The sequence below is a fragment of the Rutilus rutilus genome, assembly GCF_951802725.1.
Source record: "Rutilus rutilus genome assembly, chromosome: 20".
Lineage (NCBI taxonomy): Eukaryota > Metazoa > Chordata > Actinopteri > Cypriniformes > Leuciscidae > Rutilus > Rutilus rutilus.
The window spans coordinates 32,607,428-32,629,303 of record NC_140225.1 but is presented as its reverse complement, the minus strand read 5'-3'; the positions used below and the strand labels follow the sequence as shown (position 1 = coordinate 32,629,303).

The 21,876-nt window shown below is 40.0% G+C and overlaps 1 protein-coding gene across 1 annotated transcript in view; it reads right to left on the bottom strand.

Moving 5' to 3' along the window:
• Positions 1-21,876, bottom strand: part of dst (dystonin) — a 197,152-nt gene that overhangs the window by 80,334 nt on the left and 94,942 nt on the right. The window contains 18 exon segments of the mRNA XM_084391266.1: positions 1,364-1,431; positions 1,488-1,971; positions 1,973-4,069; positions 4,663-4,771; positions 4,923-5,011; positions 6,946-7,081; positions 7,553-9,600; positions 13,117-16,308; positions 16,758-16,856; positions 16,947-17,054; positions 17,578-17,661; positions 17,748-17,910; positions 18,170-18,363; positions 18,459-18,597; positions 19,558-19,736; positions 19,842-19,999; positions 21,245-21,428; positions 21,522-21,648. Of these exon segments, the coding sequence (XP_084247392.1) occupies positions 1,364-1,431; positions 1,488-1,971; positions 1,973-4,069; positions 4,663-4,771; positions 4,923-5,011; positions 6,946-7,081; positions 7,553-9,600; positions 13,117-16,308; positions 16,758-16,856; positions 16,947-17,054; positions 17,578-17,661; positions 17,748-17,910; positions 18,170-18,363; positions 18,459-18,597; positions 19,558-19,736; positions 19,842-19,999; positions 21,245-21,428; positions 21,522-21,648 (9,658 nt within the window).

Genomic DNA, 21,876 nt, shown 5'->3' with positions numbered 1-21,876 from the left:
TGGATGAACTCATTTAAAAAATCACTGCTTCCCATTGATTTTTGAGCACTTTCATCTTTGGCCCTTGCCATTTGAGGTAAATGAAGGTTCTCGTCGAGTGCAGCTTCAGCAACCACTGTATCTCTACCCCTGAGACTGTTTGAAGATGCCTGCCCCTTTTCTCACTATTCTGATCAAGCATGACTCTGACAGAAGGACAAGGATTTTGGGGGGTCAGTCTGCAATTCACTGGATTCTGTAAACATTTCTTCTGAACAATGACCTGAAGTTGACTCAAAAGTTTCTACCAAGTCTTTTTCATGCTTATCATTGTCACTTGTAAAGTCGGAATCAGCTGATCTGGCTATTGCAGTGTCCTTTGAGGCTACTTCATAACAAAACTTGCTTTGCTCGCTTGGGTGTTGTATGTTATGCGTACCTCCGCTTGAATCATCTTGACTAGAGTTAATAGTAATTTCAAGAGGTAATGGCTTGGAATTTTACTGTTGATCCAGCTAAATCCTTCAAGTTGAGTGAAGTGTGTTCTCTGATCCTTTGAAACCTATAGAGTTTTCAATGTCACCATTCTGTTCTACATTATAGTCAATACTGTTTTCTGTACAGATCACTCTGGGCTCAGGTGTTGTTATTGGTGCATTTGTAAACATTTCTGACATGTCCTCATAACTAACCGACACATTTACTCTGTTCTCTGTGCAAAACACTCCTGGATCCTCATCAGAATGCTCATGATCTGGATTCCCATTTATATTATTGGAGTATTTAGCTTCATATGATGCTTTGGTCTGAAATGATATTTCCTCTTTCTCATTCAGAAAATTTTGAGCTAGTATGCGGTGACCATCACTACTTAAATTCACCTCTGTTGCAGTCTCCATTGGAGACGGGACACTTTCTCCACATAAAGACGAGGTTGGCTGTGCTTCTGCAAGTATTTTATCTTGTTTAACAGCTTTTACCATTGGTAGCAAAGTGCTCAAGCTCTCAGAGAGCCCCTTGTCGAAATATGCGTTTGTTATTGCAGACTCCATATCAGACCTGTTGAATTCCTGTTCAGGATTAAGTACACTCTCTGATTTTCTTTCATCAGAGCAGACATTACTTTGTGACGAACATGATATCCCAGAGTCACTCTGTACAGGGCTAACAACTTGACTTGCTATAGTCTCAAGATATGCCCCCTCCCTGGCACGCTGATGAAGGACTTCCAGTTTCACAAGAAACATCTCGACAACCAAAAGTGTCAACATTGTTATTTGGCCTTTTTGATTCATTTCCTTCCAAAAGTGAAAATGCTTTTTCTTTCATCTGTAGTGCTCATCTCATTGTTAGAATCCATAGTCTTGAAATTGCCACATTGTACATCACAATCCTCCCCTATTCCAAGAGTCTCAGATACATCATCATACACATTTTCTTTTGTAGAAATAGCTTTAGATGGAAACGTCACAAATGGTGGGTAACAGAAGATCCTGACTACTGCTCACAGCTGATATATCTGTAGATACCTGCGTGGCTTTCATCTGATCTTGAGCTTATTTGACCTCTTTTTGCTGAGTCAAGCGCCATAATGTCTTGCTGTGAATGTCGCATTCTCTCAGCCTCTTCATCATCCAACATTCCCGACTGGAGGGCATCATTTACACTGAGCACACACTTTGCCTCTGGATCAATGATGGCCTTGCTGATCGTCTCTGAACCGAGAACACTTCTGCTAATATCATCAGTAATCAGACCCATCTCTAAAGCATCACAAACGCTAATGGTTTTTCCCATTGCTGTATCATAGAAACCCCCCAAAAGGTTCTGCTTTTCCATGATCTGTAGTGCTACCTTACTTGAGATGCAGCCTTTGTTGACAGAAGTGTTCAAAACTGACAATGTAGCACTTTCGTTATCTTTCAAACCATCCCCTTGAAGCTGCAATGCAAGTACTTCTAAGACAGTCTCTTCATCAATAAGGCCTTTATCTGAGAGCACCTTCAAGGTCATACCGTTTTCCAGAGGTGACATCTAAAATCCCACCTTCCTCTACCTGTGCCCTAAGAAGATGTATGGCATAATCTCTCTCAACTTTGTCATCCCACACATCCTCTGTATGTGGGAATTCAGAGGGTATATCTGTATAGTTGGTTGTTTCACTGGCTTTCGAATGTTTTTCTTGGCCTTTAACGGCATCATCACATTCAGGATTCGCTACTATCGAGCACAAACTTGTGGCAGTTGCTGCTATAGAAAAGGCTGTTTGTGATAACTCCATTGTTTTTGACATGTCGCTTTTGTCTGCCTGGCACTTGTCTGTGCATGAACATGTAGAAACCTCAGGCAGTTTGTTCATTTCAATTACAGTCACATGTTCATTACTTCCTAGGCAAGTATCACCCTTCTGATCTGTTGCTAAGGTGTTTACATCAGATTTAAAAGGTAGAGTAGGTTCTATGTAATTGTGTATTGCTTTCACATTCACAGCTTCATGTTCTTCTTCTGTTGTGCTTTCCAAAGATTCACAAATTTGCAATTCTCCCAGCACATCATATTCAGCATCCAGACAGTCATCGTCAGTGTTAGGAACGCTGCTGTTCAGTGGAGACTCATGCAAATCTTCCAAAATATTATTCATATGAAGGCCGCTAATGTCATCTGCACATTCTGATTCTGATACTTCAAAGAGTAATTTAGCCATTTTATTTAACTGGCAATCAAAGATCAACAGCCTTTGGCCTGACTTTGGATCCATATAGCTATTCATCATAAGGTAGGAAACAAATAACTGTTTCACCTCAGAGAGAGATGGTGCATCTGTGCTGTTTTCGTCACTAACTTCTTCACCGGATGTACAAGATCCTTCCATTTGCAGCTCCCGCATTACCAGCCATGATGAAAACCTGTTATTCAGTTCATCTATATCAGGAAAAACATCTGGGATTTCTATTGTCTTCAACAACTCTTTTGTAAATGTCTCAATCAAGTTATTCTCCACTGCAGAGTCAACATCAACTACCTCAGAGGTTTCAGGTATGTACAAGGCTGTTATGTTCTGTCGGTTACGCAGCAGTTCAGATGCAAGTTTGTCTGTGATTATATTTTGCTGAAGAGAGGTGGAGAAAGAGAGGATTTCACCAGCGTTAGGCCAAAGGAGACCCATAAATGCTTTCTGTCTCTCCAGAACTAACAATGCACTGCTAGAGCTTATTAAGTCACACTGGACAGCCTCGTCGACTGTAAGTCTCACCCCATTGCAAGGATTAACAATGCCACCATTTTGGGCCTGATGGCTCAATATCTCGCTCGCAGTGTCCTGATCAATCAGACCCTCAGATAAGGCCTCCTCAACAGTCAGCTTTAGGCCGGTGTTGGGCTCAACTATGCCTCCTGCAAACAACTGGGTGCTCAGCAACCGAAGCATGGTCTCTCTATCAATGACGCCCTCGTGCATAGCTTTCATAACATTAATCTCTCTCCCAGATGTCGGGGATATAGTTCCATCTTTTCCACATTTCACTGGAAGCAGGCGAAGTCTTGTCGGCTCGTGAATCAGGCTCCTCTGCACAAGCTGACTGAGTGTGACTTTTTCTGCAGTGTTGGGGTCAATCAAGTTCTTCCAAGTGTCCTTTCTCTCTGCCATCTGGATAAAGAGTGAGTCGGGTATCAGGCCAAGTTGAAAAGCCCTTTCCAGATGTAGGATATCACCAGTGTATCTTAACCCTCCAGTCGCTAGCTGGATTTCAATGATCTTTATAGCTGTTTGCACAGATATAGCCCCATTTTCCAGGGCTGCTATAACTGGCACTGGTTCTAAAGCAAACTGGGGATCCTGAACACATTTTTTAGCTTTATTCAAGTCTTGCAGTTGCTTGAACATTGTGTCATCCACAAGTTTGTTCTTGAATGCATCCTCCAAATCCATACACAAGTGCTGTTCAGGCCAAATGAGTCCATTGGTTATAAGTTGAGCCTCTAGAAGACCAAGTCCTGTGTTCTGGTCAATGAGGCCATTGTTCACCGAGCAACACACAGACATGACAGCTCCACTTTCAACATCCAGAATCCCTTGAATGACCTGCAGTGCCTGGAAAGAGATCAAAGAAATCAAGATGTTTCTGAAAGTATATTCAAACATAATCATTAATAATTTTGATAACAATATTTGTTATAAATACCATCAAACATACTCACCCATCAGTCAAGTCTATGGATTGTACTAGCTCATGTGCAACAGTGCAAGTCATCAGAAAGAGAAATGGGACGCAATAAAAGCTTACATGCATCTGTGAACAGAACTCTCAGTATTTTGTAGAACAACACAGTTAGAGAAAACACGCAGAGCATTATGTTATTATGTGCAGTGTGGTGAACCTCATGTAGACAGGGAAAAGAATATCCTGCTGTGAAGAAAGAGTGAGACTGGCTGACATGCAAGGTATGTTTACAGCATACTCAGTTTACCATGAAGTTTTAAAACACACACAAAAAAAGTATTTTTTGCCATCTTTGCAGTAGTGGCATTAAAAAGTTAGAAAGGCTAAGGATTTTGGAAACTGTCTTACCATGCTACATATTTCAAGCTGTCAAAACAAATGTTAGTCATGCAGTAGGAGAGAGTGTTTACACTTTGCACACAATAATCACCATATATAACCACCAATTGGCAGAGTATCTCACCTGATCAGCTGAAGAAGTTGCATCTGCACACTGTTGCGAGAGTTCGTTGTAGGCCTGATGAAGAGATTTTAGCTGCTCTTTTGCCACTTGCTTTTCTTCTTCTGTCATCCTAGTAAAAGAAAACATTTTACAAAAAAATCCTTTTGTGAAAGCACATGAAAATGAGAAACCAAGTTAAACAAAACAAACAAGTGCATGCAACTAAACAATGCTATTGGAAGCCGCAATGCATTCTCAGACCTGTCGACATTATAACATACTTGTCACTGTGTTTGGTCAGCATCATCTGGGTCGTTTTCAGTGCTTCTCCAATTTGTTCCTTCTTTGTCACCATCTCCTCCATTGACATCTATAATATAACATGATAATACACAGTATGCATTAGATTTGTTGCACTTTGAAAGCCACTTCATCCAACATCTACTGTAGGCTATTCAAACATCTGAAATCAGATTCATGTTTTTTAAGCAACCTCTAGCCGTATAATTTGCAGAAAAAGTGAGGATATACCACTATTAGAGTTCCATGATTTAATATTATAATGGGGTTCAAAAGTTTGAGACCACACTGAAACCCTGGGATTCAAAATCTAAATTAACACAGTAAATAAACGTTTCGGGATTTTGAACATGTTAAAAAAAGATATCATTTCCATCCATTCATTCTTTTATCCTCTGTAGGATGCCTCAGGCTATCCCACACACACCTAGGGACAATTTAGTGTCTCCAGTTCACCTATGGTGCATGGATTGTGGGGGAAATCGGAGCATGAAACCCATGCAAACACAGGGAGAACACGCACACTTCACGGATAGAAGCATATGCTAAATGCATAAATGTAAATGTAATCATTTATAGATATTGTGACACTGACCATGTGTGCTTTGTATAAAATGTGTTGCTCCTACTGAAGCACAAAATTCTCTTAATAACATTCACAAATCATGCTTGTGTAACGGTGTGGTATTCTCAGGAACAGGCTGAAGACTCAGAAGATGAAATCCAAACAACACTTTAATAAGAAGAATCACGGGAAACTCACGTTAACACAACAGTGTAGGTATTACAGTAACCAGACAAGGAGTGCAGGAGAAGGAATAACTTAAGTAATGAACACAACGAGGATAATTGCTAAACACAGCTGACGCACATGAACTAATAATGATGGTAACCAAGGAGATGGACGAGTAGGGAAGCTGAACAAAGAAACATGTGACAGATGAAAACATACTGAAAGTCCATGAACAAAACTAAACTGAACGTGACAGCTGCATATCATGAGCAACGTATTTTACACAAACCTGTGGAGTCCATGTCAGCTTGTGTGCATGCTGTTATTAAAGCAAATACAGATTCTGAAATGTGTTGTTTTCTTTTACACACGGGGGAAAATGCGAAATACAGGAATTTTCAAAATTGGTCTCAGACTTTTGGATCCCACTGTATTTTTAAAGAGATTTGGCCATGTTTATATAAACATCAAGGTTGAGTAATCAATCTTTTGTTTGGAGAAGTATATAGTCTGTCATCAGGGATGTGACATTGTAGGTGGATGAATGGTCATTTTGACACTAACTTGGCAAACAATTTATTTTAAATGGCATGTAAATTGTTCTCTGCTCTTGGTCAATCAACAGCACATTTACCACCTAAATTACTTGTCTCTGACAACCAGTAAGCGCTCCAAAATGAGTGGTGTGCAAGATTGTGTTTGATGAAGTGTAGAGATATAGCAACGTCAGTAGTGCAGGGAATTCTATAACCACCATATAATGCTGTGATTTAAGCCCTAGTGTCATTTGTACAGTTTATCACACTGTACATGCACAGTATGTTGTTAATGTGGATGATGGAGCTTATGGATACATTTTCATTGGATTATTATTGTTGCTCCATGTGTAAAATGGGACATGACCTCATGGCTGGTCCAGATGTAATATAACAAAATAGTGATTATGGTGATTGTTTAAATCACAATTTGAAATGAAAGGGTAGATACATTATGGGTAAATATTGTCATATGTGAAATGTGGGTGGATAATAAAAGCAAGCAACAAGTATGTGAACAACAAACATATGAAGAGATACAAAATGATAATCTTTATTCAGAAAAACAATGTAATTGTGTTTTGATGCTTTTGACATATTAGCAAAGTTTGGAAATGTCAAAAAATTCAGTTCCCTATAATGTTCACCACGTTGACAAGATGCTGACATAAAAACAGCTACAGATAAACCTGTTAAAAACGATGAAAAAACAATGGGATAGTTTGACTTGTTTACCTGAGGTTTACTAGTGCTCTCAGTGCTGGGTTTACCATCACTTTGAGCTTTTCCATCTTTGTTCAGATTCGTTTTCATACTGGACAATAACTTGTTAACTTTATCGCCATGTTCTTTCTTCTCATCCTCAACAGACCTCTAAAATGATTGGAAAGAAATTGTAGGGTGGATTAGAAAACAATTTAGAACATTCATTATTAGCGAAAAAAAAAAAAATGTTTGAATGTGTTTGAATACAATATACTGTACAGAAAGGAATAAACAGGTCTATTTAGCTCCCAGCCATTTTACATGGAAGCATGCTTGGCAATAAATAAAAAATGCCATCAAAAAGAGAAGGAAAAAAAATGGATCACATAAGATATGAGAGATTTTTAAACAATATCTTACAGTAGAAAAAATTCCCATATTTTAAAGAATCCCATTTTCACCATTTTGACCATTATGTTTTTTTCAGGATAAAAATATATATTCTTCTATATTAGTTAATGCTCCACCACAAAGGGTTGCTAACATACTAGCTATGCCAATTACTTTTTCTGCAATTCACAAAACATTCACCACAAAATGGCCTGATTTCAGAAGTCCAGTAGCACATCAGAAGTGCCGATAGGTCCAGAAGTATTGGAAAGATGAAGTATTGCCAGTACTATGGGGCTTTGTTACTTCAAGAAGGACAAACCCAGTGTGGCTGTCAAAAACACTCTTTTCTAGAGCTTCCTTGAAAGACATTTTTCGCTTGGTTTTGGGGCAAGTGATACATTTCAAATGGGAATTGTCATGTTGAAGATGTGCAGCAGTTGCTTTGTCGATCAAGCAATTCTGTATGCCATCCTCCAATGAGACTCTCTCGTGGCTCTCTGGGTTTATGAGCCCACCTGTTGCCATTTGAAACTCAAGACACCTCGCTGCAACATCCTTTGGGAAAAGGTTCTCTTGCATTGCCTGAGCCACAGTCAAAGTCTTTCCATTTTGAGGGTGAATGATACCATAGTAGGCTTGCTCACATTGCTGGATCTGTCTGGCAAAACCTTCATCCAAGAGTCCTCGATGTTGTGCTTCTGCAATCAGAAGCCTTTCACCAGATGCTGGATCACAGATGCCTCCAGTGCAAGCCTGGGCTTCTAGCAACCTCAATGCGGTGAGTCGGTCCACAAGGTTCTGCTGGTGCCCTTTGAAAACCGGGAGTCGTTTCTTCGAAGAAACATCCCAGAGTCCTGCAACAGGACCGTTTGAAACTTTAAAGACAACTCTTCTGGAAATCAAAAGATCAGCAAACTCTGAAATGCTGAGCTGACCACTCCGGTAGCTATTGAGCTCTGCAATTTGGAGAATTTTCACACTAAGAGCATTTTCAATGCAAAGCTGCCGCCCAGTCTTATGGTCTGTTAGGATGTGTAAAAGATTCCTACTTGAGTCCATGATTGTTATCTCTTGCCATTCGCTCTCTTGTCGTGAGAGAAACAGGTAAGTTCTCTTGTCAATGTGACCGGCCTTATATGCTTCATAGGCTGACATTTTCGCACCATTAGAAGTGTTGATGACCGATATTCTGTGTTTGCTGGAAGGTGAGAGGGTGAAGAGATGTTGGTCACCAAAAGGAAGAAGATATACTCCACCACTGACATCATATACACAGATTCGGAGCAGTTCGCTGTAGTATGCCTTCTGCCCTGTTTCTGGGTAGTGAAAATCTTTAGGGTTACTGACTGGATCGTAGAGACTTTGAAGGGTGGTTTGATTTATGAGCCCCTGCTCTAGTGCACAATCCATGGGTACTCTAATTCCAATCAATGGATGAATCAAACCTCCAGTAGCGATTTGAGTTTCCATTATCGCTTTCCCTCTATGTCTATCTAGAATTCTCTCCTCCATAGCCTGAAACACTGATAGAATCTTCCCAGCATGAGTATAGCCACTGACTGCCTTGTAAGCATCACTTATTTTGTCTTTGAGATCCTCAGTAATGATACCTTTCTCAAAAGCATCTGAAGGAGAGTAACCTTCACCTGTCATAGGATCAATAATGTATCCTGTGGCAGCTTGCGCTTCCAAAAACTCAATGGCATATGTTTTAGATATTAATCCTCCTGCAACAGCGTCGAGGAAGGACAGCTTTTTCTTGCTAGACTCCATATAAACACCTGCAACTGAGGACGGTTTACCAACAAATTGAGCAAGTGATGCTTCTATCTCCTCCATAGTGATGAGGCCTGTCTGCAACTTGAGTGCAATTTCCTGAGTAATTATATTCGTTTTTATTAACTTTTTAATACTTATCCGTCCTCTGAGACCTTGAATTTTATGGGAAGAAGACATTTTTAGCCCTTTCGATTTACTTGCTATAGGCGAGTCAGAAGCAAGATCGATGGAGGACTCAGAATCAGTGATGTTAAATGTAACAGTCTGGCTTTTACCAGACCTGCCTTTATCAATCGAGCTTTTCCTGAGTATAGGATCAGTTATGTCACTCTGACCGTTACCAACCATCACTTGATTTGTGTGTATTTCAAAAGCATTCGAATTCTGAAGTGGAACCGAATTTTCTGTTTTCTTGGTAGCATATTCCAGAGTTCCCTCGTTGATTACTTGCATTTTCGTTTGCTTGACCTTTTGTAGCTCCTCCAGCACTTTTTCCTTTTCCAGTGTTGCTATCTGCAAGCATGAGATCATTTATGTAATTAGAGCATGGACTAAGTTTAGATGTAACATCCTATCTATTATATTCTCAGATCTTGACAAATATGAAACTGAACCTAAATTGAAATCCAGACTCTATGATGATGATACCGTACTGTACACTTATATATATTACATTTTGTAATAAATATATTTAATTATATATTACATTACATTTATATATTTACATATTCATAAATATTTAGATAAGAGTTAAGGTGAAGTGTGTGATTTCTGCACTATTAGAACTGCAATATTTAGCTTCCTCTCTACCCCATCTTCTAATGCTCACAAAAGTGAGGACTATTTGCCTCATGCAATTATTGCACTATTACTGTCTGGGTATATAGGTGGTGAACAGAATTTAAATTAATAAAATTTATAGTGATCACGGCAACAATAATTTTTCAAATGATGATCAAATTCTGGAGAAAAGCAGGGAGGTCAACCATCAAATGACCTATGGTGCTTTCAAACTTTTGGTGCACAATTGATGTCAGAATTTAGTTTATTTGGATAATGTGAGCACTGTTTTTTAGAACTCGGATGCACACCTGTAACCCATGACTGAGTCCACCTAAAAAGGTGGTCTGGGGTACTCCGGTACGGTTTGCTGCTGATATGAATGCAATTGTCCTAAAAAAAACAGATAAAGCGCTGTCGGGATAATTCTGGTTCGCGTGGCTACGTGGAAGCGATAAAAATTCTGTATTATTAATTTTAAGGCCAGACAAGTAGTATGTTGAGGGTTGATTTGTAGGGAAGGACTACACGTCTGCGCACATATATTCAAAAGCGCATACCTATAGACTGAACTCGTAATACCCATGTGTACGCCATCAGCGTTCTCACTGGTTCACGTTTTTGAAGTTTGCGCAGAAAGAACTTAAGAGTTTTCTGTTAAAACGGTGTCGTGTTAATAAGTTAATAACTAATGATCGTTGCAACGGAAGTGAATCAATCAAACTAACTTTAGCTGGACAATAACTTTATTCTAGAGCTGCTGTAAAGCCAAAACACTTTACTTTGGTTTCCTGTTGTCAATGTAGAGCTGCTTTGGAGCAATCTACATTGTTAAAAGCACTGTATAAATGAAGATGACTAAATCATTGAAGGGATCTGCTATTGATGATGTATGATTGGTCGAATTGTGTCAGTGTGTGCTCGCTCACTTTCTTGACAAATAGGATTGATGCACTGCAAGCAGAGATATAAGCCAAGAGATAGACCAAATATAAGGCCCTGTTTACATTAGTTCGACCCTCGGAAACTGAGACTTTTGGAAACACTGAAGACCCCGTTTTAGTTTAAAGGATTAGTTCACTTTCAAAAGAATTTTGCTGATAATTTACTCACCCCGATGTCATCCAAGATATCCATGTCTTTCTTTCTTCAGTCGAAAAGAAATGAAGGTTTTTGAGGAAAACATTCCAGGATTTTTCTACACAGAATGGACTTCAATTGCAACCAACTATACCAATGTTCAAAGAAGGTTCAAATGTCCGTCTCAATGCAGCTTCAAAGTCTCTACAAGATCCCAGTCGAGAAATAAGGGTCTTATCTAGCGAAAAAATAATATATTTATATATTCTTTTAACCACAAATGCTCGTCGTGTACCATCTCTGAGATGTGCCACGCATTGCGTCATCACGTTGGAAAGGTCACGCGTCACGTCATTTATCTAAGTTATTTGTACTTAGTTCAAAAAGGTAGGGATGGGCGAAACATTTCATCTCATTTTCTCCTCCAACTTCAAAATCGTCCGACATCTTTGTTTTAAAGGTGAACTAAGTAACTTTTTTACCTTAACTGAACAGCTTCGGAGTCATTGGAATGGTTATATTACTTATTTTGGGTTGAATGGTGGTCGTTTCGCACCCCCCTGGTGCCCGTGAGTGGAAAATTCGCACTTGCAACTTTGAGCCGGCGGGCCGCCGGCCGCCGCGTCAGGAAGTATCGCGTGATATCAGGTCTCGCGATGTAAACAATTGCTTTACGGCCAAAAGAAATCTGCTAAAATGCTGTCATTATTGCGCTCCCTCACGCTGTTCGAACCCGAATGAAGAAGACGCTTTAAAGAATGTCCCCTCTGCTTTGATGTCGTTGATCTGCTAGCCTCTGGTGTCTGAGAATCGCCAACGAGTTTTTACAACAGTGTTGTCAAATATCTATTCCGAAGCTGTGGGGGGAGCTCTAGAGAGAAACCTGCGAGCAAAAAGCGAGAATACAGCGAAGAAATCCCGAAACTACTGAGCCCCGCTTTAATTTATTATTATTATTATTTTTCTTTTTTTTCGTGACCTTTCCTACATGATGACGTAATACGTGCCGCATCTCAGAGATGGTACAAGACGGACATTTGTGGTTAAAAAGTATATATATATTGTTTCGTTAGATAAGACCTAAGACCTAAGACCGATATTTCGCTAGATAAGACCCATATTTCTCGACTGGGATCCTGTAGAGACTTTGAAGCTGCATTGAGACGGACATTTGAACCTTCTTTGAACATTGGTATAGTTGGTTGCCATTGAAGTCTATTCTGTGTAGAAAAATCCTGGAATGTTTTCCTCAAAAACCTTCATTTCTTTTCGAGTGAAGAAAGAAAGACATGGATATCTTAGATGACATCGAGGTGAGTAAATTATCAGCAAAAAAATTTTTGAAAGTGAACTAATCCTTTAAAAACTCTGGGGTTGAGTTTCAGACCGAAATGGAGACTTTTGAATACGAAGGCGTGGCTGCCCACATTCACTCCCTGATTGGGTCTCGTGGATCACTGCATATCCTTCCCTGATTCATCAAGCTCCTATCATGACCATTACACTACTGGAACACGACAATAACAGACCCTGTAACAGACCAGGCTCGACGACTGTGTAAACAATAACATGGAGACAGAACTTTGACCTTTTTAGCAGCCATTGTGCAGTTAAACTCTGCACTTTATAATACTGCAGCTGCCTACATGCGCAAGAGGCAAGCTATTATTAGAGTAATCGGCAACAATCGGTAACTGCTTACACTTGTACGTGCATGCCCAGTGTGCATGAATGGTCATGTGACATACATTTTCGGTTGTGTAGTGTGGGCCGAGATCTTTTCTGAAAAGCAGTGGAAATGCAAGTATGGACGAGGATCGTTTTCATTTTCAAAATGCCATGTTAAAACGGTAACACACTAGTGTAAACAGGGCCTAATTGTGAGGTGAGTAAACCTATCTATTTTGCTGCCTTGTCCCGCATTGTCGTTACCTAACAACAAGGGTAAACAACTGACACTTTCTTGATACAAGCGTACTGAGGATCTGACCCACAAAATACGTGAGTGTGTGAATATAATACAGGAGGAGCAACTGACTAAGCAATGGAACCAAGTGTGAATAACCTTTACTTATAGTTGCATCTGCATATTGTTATAACACAAAGAAATTACACACTTCACCTTTTAATGAAAGTTTTACAAAACTGCGAATGCACCTGAAGTCGTACCTCAGAGCTCATTTTCATTTTCTTTAGTTCCTCCTCCAGGTTCTGTTTCGCTTCTTCGTACGACGCAACAATTTTCTGAGTCAGCTGAAGTTCAGTCTTCAGCTTTGCTAGCTCTTCGTCTTTGACACACTGATGATTGGCCTGTCCAAGTGCCTCCAATTCTTTTAGATGCTTCTGCTCAGAATTGACCGCTACCTCAAGCTTCAGATTCTTCTCCTGTAGAGACTTCATGTCCTTGATGTATGAGACAATTTGTTCTTTTAGAGATTTTCCTTCCCTTTCAGAGATGTTCAATTTCTGCTCAGACTCTGCCAACATTTGCTTTAACCTTGATATCTCGTTTGAGCTGTCTTTGTGAATATTGTCGAGTTGAAAAATACTAGATTTTACCCTGATTTTTTCAGTTTCCAACTCAGAAATCTTTGATTTTGCTTTGAGAAGTTCAAGGTCAAGAATTCCCCTCTGTCTGTCAGATTCGTCCAAATGTGTGCGTACATTGCAGAGCTGTTGTTCAGCCTCTTGTTTGGCTTTTGTTGCATTAGCAATTAATGCCTTCAGCTTCTCCACTTCTTGAGACAGGTGCTTGTTGTCCCTCTCTGCACTTTCCACAGTATGCGAGCGCTCCGTTGATTTCCTCTCATGCTCCAATTTTAAGCGTGATTCTTGCAGCGAAAGCTTTTGCTCCATTTCAGCATGCACTATCTTCAGTTGAGTCTCATAGCCTTTCTTTTGTAAGTCGAGTTTACCTTTGAGATCATCAAGCATCTTTTTACAGTTGTCCAATTGTTCACCAAGCTTTTGTGACCTCAACTCAGCAGCTGCTGTTTGATTTTGCTTCTGCTTAAGCTCTTCATTGGTTTGTCTCAACTTCTGCTTCAGTTCTGATGTTTGGAGAGTTAAACTTGTAATTTTGTCTTCTGCAGCATTCCTATCCTTTTGAAAAGTGACTAGCTCTTGTTTTAAATTCAGTACAGATTTATCTGCGCTTGAGCTCATTTCACGCATAAAATAACTTTTCCTTTGGAGTTCAGCCTCAAATTCTTTGAGTTTGGACTGGCTTAACCTGTTTTCTTCAGTCACCCGCTGTAGCTCATCTTTTGTTCTTTTTAGAGTGGTACTAAGATTATCAAATTCACATTTTAAAACCTGTAACTTCTGGTCAGCGGTTTGCTTATCCCTCTGAAGAGATGAAATGTCCAGTTTCAGGCTTTCTGTGGCTTTTTCTGAACTTCCACTGATCCTGCTAATTGTCTGCTTACATTTCAAAAGCTCATTTTCAAGTTCTCGCACCTTTGTCATGCTCTTCTTACCTTCAGATGACTCCCTTTGAGATTCTCCTATGGATTTTTTCAATGCCATGTTCAGGTTATTGATCTCGACTTTATGTTCCTGAACCTTCTGATTAGCCAGATTCCTCTCAGTGGTTATGGAACTCAACTCTGCTTTGAGATTTGAAATATCTTTTTCATAGTTGGTGATGGTCAATGTGAGAGACTTGATCTTCTGCTGTAGCTCGGATGTCTTTGTGGCTTCTTCGTTGTAATCTTTAAGTTTGATTTGAAGCTCATGAGATACCTGTGTTTTATTCAGAAGTTCCTCTTCAAATATTTTTACCTGCGATTTTGCACTTTCTGCCTGAGATCTGAGTATATTAATTTGCTGTTCCTTACTGTCAATCTCAATGGATGCTCTATCGAGTTCTGCTTTCACATTTTTAATGGAACGCTCAGTGTCCATGTTAATCTTCTTGAGTTCTTCTACTTTCTTAGTAAGCTGCGTCACATGCAAGGAACTTTTTTGAAGCTCTAATTCAAGGTTTTTGATTTTGAGTTGAGCTTCCTTCTCTGTTCTTGTCTTCAGATTGATCTCTTCTTTGGCTCTCTGCAGTTGCTCCTTCAAAACTTCTGCCTCACTTTTCAGGGTTTTAATCTTTTGGTCAGCATGTGATTTGTCTTGCTGGATTGACTCAATACTTACCTTAAGATGTCGGGTATCACTTTCCAATAACTGATTCTTTCTATTAAGTTCATTGACCTTGAATGTCATATGCTCTACTTCAGTCTGTTTGGAAGACAACTCATCTTCCATGCACCTAAATTTATGAGCGCTCTCCTGTTCCAAGGAGGACTGCTGTAGAAGTTTCCCTTGGTTGACCTTGAGTTGGTCCTTTATGCCATCAACCTCCGTCTTCTGGAACAGCACTCTCTGCTCCAGAGCCGATTTGTCCCTTTGGAGAGACTTTATTTGTTCTTGATACACATAGACAGACTTTTTCAGTTCAGAAGATTCTTGTCTTAATTCTTCTGCTTTCTGTCTCAATTTGGACCTATCTGCATCCATTTCCACTTGAAGCTTCTTCAGCCTGTTGTTTGCCTCGTCTAAAAGCTCTTTGAAACGTTGGGCTTTCTCCTCAGCCACAGTTTTGTGGACAATGAATGAGTTTAATTCAGACTTCAAGGTCTTGATCTCAGTCTCAGCTCGTTTCTTGCCCATAATGAGCTCTTCCATTTTGCGTTGCAGGACATCTGCCTCAGATTCAGAATGGATTTTCGAAGAACCGGTTGTAAAAGTGGACAGTTGTGCACCTTCTATGGAGAAACCCAACAAGGATTCACCTTGCTTCATTCTGACTTCTGGCTTGTGTGCCAGATCCATTTCCATGATTCTCACTTGGCTAAGGAGCTCTGCCTCTGCATCTTCCTTAGCCCTCAGTTCTCGCTCTAACGTACGACTGTGCTCCTCCAGGCCCTGTACATCACTGTCCTTGCGACGTAAATGATCTTCCAGCTTCTTACGGGCTAATGTACTTTCCTCTATGCTCTTTTTAAGGTTGCGGAGGCTCTCTTCCAGGGTGACCTGTTTGGCCTCTGACTGCTGAACCTGTTGTCGAGCACGATTCAGCTCTTGCTCGATGGAACCTTTGCTTTTGATCACACCTTCTAGTTCAACACGATATTTCTGGGCCTCATACTCAGCCTTTGACCTCTGTAAGGTCAAGTCCTCAATTGACTTTTTATGCATCTCAAGGTCTGCTCCCAAGATGTCCAGCTGCTGCTGCCTGTTAGACAGTGATGCCTCGAGTTCCACTACCTGACGCCGGAGCCTGGTGATCTCCTCTTCACTTGCAGCTTTCTGCAGCTCCATGCTCTCAGTCCAGCTTAAGTACTCCGCATTTTCCAATGATTTCCTCCTCTGTAATGAAAGATACAGTCATCTTCCAGTCAACCACTTGGAAGAGAACAGGCGGTTCTTGCCCACTTACCAATAAAGGCTGAAAAAACAACACCACCACCAAGTGTTTGCATATACTCTTCAGCATTTTTCCAGGACATGCTTTCCCAAGAGACAAGGTCAACAGCAATGATACAAAATACAGCAATATGTGCTATTTTGTATCAAAATATATTTCCAAGCACCGAACAACATTTTGAATTGCAGGAAAGAGTGTAATAAATATGTGTGCAGCATGTTTGGGTGTGTGTGATTGCTCTAATGGAACATGGCTGGGAGCAAAGCCTTGCTAAATAACATGCAATGAAAAAAAGGGAAAGGGAACATTAGCATTTCAGCTATAATGCTAATGCTAATCAACTCTATTCGATGAAGCATGAAAGACAAGAAAAAGTCAACAATTGCCTTACCTCATCCTCTTCCGCCCTCTTCAGTGTTTCACCTGCAAACTTCACATACTGTGTCATGAGAGTAACCAGGGCTGTGTAACGTGTACGAAGGTCCATAAACTGAGGAGGGAAACAAAGACATACATACTCAAACAAAATCAAAAGAATAGCAGTGTAAGCCTATGAAAATAGGTTATATTTCTCTCGTACCTCCTGCTGGATGACATCAGAGGAACTCTGCATCTTCCTCCTCTTCACTGGGGATTTATGCTGAGAGTCAACCATGGCTCTATAAGTCATCAACTGCAGTTCATAGTCCTTAAAGAAAAAAAAGGATGGGAAAACACACTATAAATAGAAAACACTTAAATAAAAGTTTCTTTGCTATCTGCTTAATTGTTTTTATTGTATTGTTTCCCAGGGGAGGAAGTATTTAAGGGTATTCCACTTCCACATAAAATTACTATAATGGTACGATGATAAAGTACTGGTGTCATTTGGTAATACCATGGTACTACATGATTACAATATTCGGTAGCACTTTACTTTACAGTCCTGTTCCAAATGTACATACTATGTACTTATTATAGTAATTATAATAACTGGGTAATAACTAGGTACTAACCTTGAACCTACCCCTAAACCTAACCATGTAGTTACCTCGTCTTGCTTACTACTTTCTTAGGTAAGAACATGTAAGTGTACGTACAGTAAAATAAAGTGCAACCCATTATTCACATGAGACAGTATACCTTAGAATACCGAAGACAAAAATTTTTATTACCATGTTACCATATATTTTGTTATGTCAGAATATTTTAAAGTAATAATTTTGCCTTACTTTCACTCCAACTGCATAATGTTCTGAATACTTCTGGCACTCCTCAATTTTGCTCTGTTTTTGCTCGATTTCTGCAACCAAAACCTAGAAATAAAGCAAATTATTAGGATTTGATGCTAGTAAACTAGATGGACATATACAGTTTACCTAAACTTTTTTTTTCTTCATACTTTCTGCTGGTTAAGGAACTCGGCCAACGCCTTGCTGTCCTCAGGTTGATTCTCTTGGGCCTTGAGTTGCTTGGCTTCCATTTCTTTGCTCCATTCATCCAGGCTGTTGTATGTGTCTTTGTAATACTTAAGAGATTTGCTGATGCCTTCCAGGTCTCGGAGCCTGAATACAAAGAAACACAAATACATCATCCATAATGATGTATCCATTATCAAAATCAATGTACATGCATTAAGCTACATGCATTCCTCTAGCTCATATGGTAGACCATGATGCTAGCGATGCCAAAGTAATGTTTTGATTCCAGATAAAATGTATAACCTAAATGCAATGCGTCGCTTTGGATAAAAGTGTCTGCCAAATGCATAAATGTATATGTAATAAATAAATGAAAAACACAATAATCCCTAAACTTAATGACCTGTTTTCAATCTGAGAGTGGATGTTTTGCCATCGTTCTTTGAGCTGGTCAGCCTTCTCCTTGTGCCAATCCAAATCAAAGTCTCTCTCGTTGTGCGTTTTGAACATGCGCTCGCTGACCACTCGTGCCTTTTGCAGCTCGTCTTCCAAGTCATGGAATACCTCGCGTCTTTCATCGATTTCAGATCTCCATTGCTAAAAATCACGATCAAAAGTGTTAAGTCAAAGACGTTCCATGATTAAACCATCATCGAGACAGTATTTTCAAAGATACAATGAGAGTTTATTACCTTGAGAGTGCTCACAACACCATCGATAGATTTGATATTAGCATTGATTGTGTCCTCCTCACACAACTTGGCTTCATAAAGTTTGACCAGAGCTTCGGCACTCTGACTGTGTTTCACCACCAAGCTCACTGTCTTCAGCCTGAGTGTAAAAGATAATCAAGTCAAACAAGTAAGATAGAAATGATAAAGCAGCCCTTTCTCACTGATTCATATTATGCTTTTTTTTCCATGTTCATCTTTTTTAGTGTGTAAAGTTGCTGTTTGAGCTTGAAAAAGGTTTCCAAAGTCCCTCCAGTGGGAGTTATTCTCTATATCAGTGTCACTATTTTTGAACTCCCTGAAGTTCAAACCATTGTAGTCTTGAGTTTCTTCCGGGAATGATCGTCACAATATTCCTCATTTAAGTAATTCATACGCAGAATAAAGGGGCGGGGCCTGGTTGAGTTAGTTAGTTAGTAGTGTGCTAAACTGGCGGTTATGGTAAGGGGCGGGACATTTCCCAAACACACTCGAAGCGCTCAACCAATCACAACACACTGCTCCAGCCAACCAATCAGAGCACAGTGTGCTTTTCAGAAAGAGGGGCTTCATAGAGACAGGAACTAAACAGAGCGTTACTGACAGACTGGGAAGAGAGGAGCTGCAACAATGGAGAATATGGGAAACATAAGGTGTTTTTTGAACATTCAAGCATAAAATCCTATTTTAGTAGAGCCCAAAAACAAAATCAAGACTCAAGACTCAAGAATCAAGTATTTTTTGCTAGAGATTGCTAGAATTTCAGCATGTAATCCTTGTTTGGGATACGCAGCAAATGAATTTCAAGCATTGAGCTTTTTTACTCTTTTTGGAAGGATCTTATATCTTGGAATCATGTCAAATGTGGATTGAAAAATGCGCAAGATCCTTTTCTATCTTTTTGAAGAAAGCAAAGACCAAACAGAGATCAGAGAATGTGGGGAAGTGTCACAAGCCAGATTAAAACAATGCTTGCATGAGCAGCTCGGTGCTGAAGCACATCTTCTAACCACTAGGTCACATCAGTAATACTCATCTTTACTCTAAACACATCTCATTTGAGGACTGAGTAAAGACTCACTTCTCCAGGTAGATGCAGCACATGGAGTAGACCTGGTTGGTGCTCTGGGTGAGGATGCTGAGCTCAGAGGAAAGCGTGGGGACGGATGGAGAGGCGGATGCTTGCCTGAGGAAAACTTCACACTTCTCTCTCAGGGTCTCCAGGTCTTCCTTCAACCTATCCAGCTCTACCTTCTTTTTCTGGAATGAGTGAGAAGGAGAGGCCAGATGTATTACAGAAATTGTTTTTGTTTCAGCATCCAGATTTTACACTGGACATCCAAAAAAGGAAGCTGAAGATCAAACCTCCTGTTCGGTGATGCGCAGAAGACACTCCTGCAGGTCATCTCTGTCTAGCGGAGTACGTATTTTCCTGATCAGCTGTTCCTCATGACCCTCCACACGCATGCGGAAGTTACGCACCTCAGTTATGAAGAGGTTGTACACAGACTCCTCGTGTTCTTCTGTTGACCACCAGAGGGCAATGCATATTACATCAGTGAGACATCATGTCCATGCAATAATTGATAGTTTGTTTGCCTGTTTCTGTTTCTTTGAGAAAATGCATTGAAAACGTAGCTTGTGACAACACATCTAAGCCGAACTGATCTAACACTTGAGTATGTGCATGTAAATCTTGCAGACAATTCATATTTCAGGACTTCATTATTAGACTACAGACAGCAGATATAGTGAACTTATGAAACGTCTCAACAAGAGCAACAAAAACAGAAATATTTAAAGTGCACTCAGTAATTTTTACATAGTTAATTACATAATGGTTTTAGATACTGTACTGTATACTGTAGTTCAACTGTCTGTTGAAATTCAAATGCATACCCACAAACACTTGCTCTCTAATTTCTCATCAACATTAGAAATTAGAGAGCAAGTGTTTGTGGGTATGCATTTGAATTTCAACAGACAGGTAGACATTCTTCTACATTCTAGGCTTAGGAGAACACGTGCTTAATGTCTGGTGGCACCAGTCACTGCTAATTCAAACGTATAGTTCAACTATTCTCTAGTCTAGACACCCCCGCAGTTCATTACTATCAGTCCCTGTTGCCCTGGTTTCCTGATATGGCCACTGTCTGAAAATGCATGACTTCTGGTCCCTTTGTTGCACAGTCAAACCAACATTTATTCAGACACCTTCAACATTTCTCACATTATCACAGTTTTTTCGCTATAGTTTAGAAAATGGTAATAAAATATGACAAGAACTCAGAGTTATCAGATCAGTTGATATTTCACTGGTTTTGTCCATCCTTCTGTTAGACTGTCTCACACATGAATTATGTTGAATATCTGTCAGCTGTTAAATTTAACTACACAATTAGATAATACCAGTTTAGCTCAACCAATCACCAAGCAATGCTTCATTTTGTTCAGTCTGTGTGTAAAAAGAGCATTAGCAATTAAAGACAAAACACTTCAGCAAAACATGATCAGCTCAAAGTGTCTGAGTCATTTTTGCTCCCAAATTTTAATAAATTTTACTGGTAGTCACTGTATGAAGAATTTTTAGGTATGTCACGGTTTACTTTATTTTGCTCTCCTCACTTACATAAATGAACTATAGTGTCCTGCACACACTAGTTAAAAAAAAAAAAAAAATTATATCTAGTGTCTGAATAACTTTTGGTTTGACTGTATATGGGCGTGTCTGTGTGTGTGTGTGTGTGTGTGAGTGTACAGTAACTTGCCTCTTTCTGCAGATTTGAGGAGTTCCTCATAATACTCCTTACAAGCCAGAACCTCCTTCTCCAGCTGGGCACAATCAGCCACGGTGAAAACATCGGATTCATCGCTGTCCCTCAAGAAGTCCTCGAAGTGGGACGTCAGGCTGCCCAGCACCTGCTCGTGATCACCTGGCAATAAGGTCTTGATCTAGGGAGGAAAATTAACATTGCACTATAAGTTGACTATGTTTTAAAAAACATAACTGTAGTCTCAAAGCACACGCAAACAGAAGGTTTGTACCGAGGCAACGGTGCTCTTGCGGATGGCACGGATGTCAGTCATCAGATAGTGCCAGGACACGACGCTCTTCATGTTGACGTGAGAGTGATGCCACAGAGCCAGAACATTCTGATACAGCTGCTCAATCCTGGTGGAGTGAGAGAAAGAGAACCAAGTATTATATTTAATATTAAATGTGAGCATTGAATGGGAATGATAAAGGACAAATATAATGGGCTTTCGCACCAGTTAGTTCTAGAAACTTAGTTCTAGGAACGAGCCTCCAGGGTGTTTCCCCGAGAGCTAATGGTTCCCCTAGGAACGTTTTCCTGCTTGCGTTCGCACCGCCAGTAGGAACTCTGAAGTGACGTGAGAC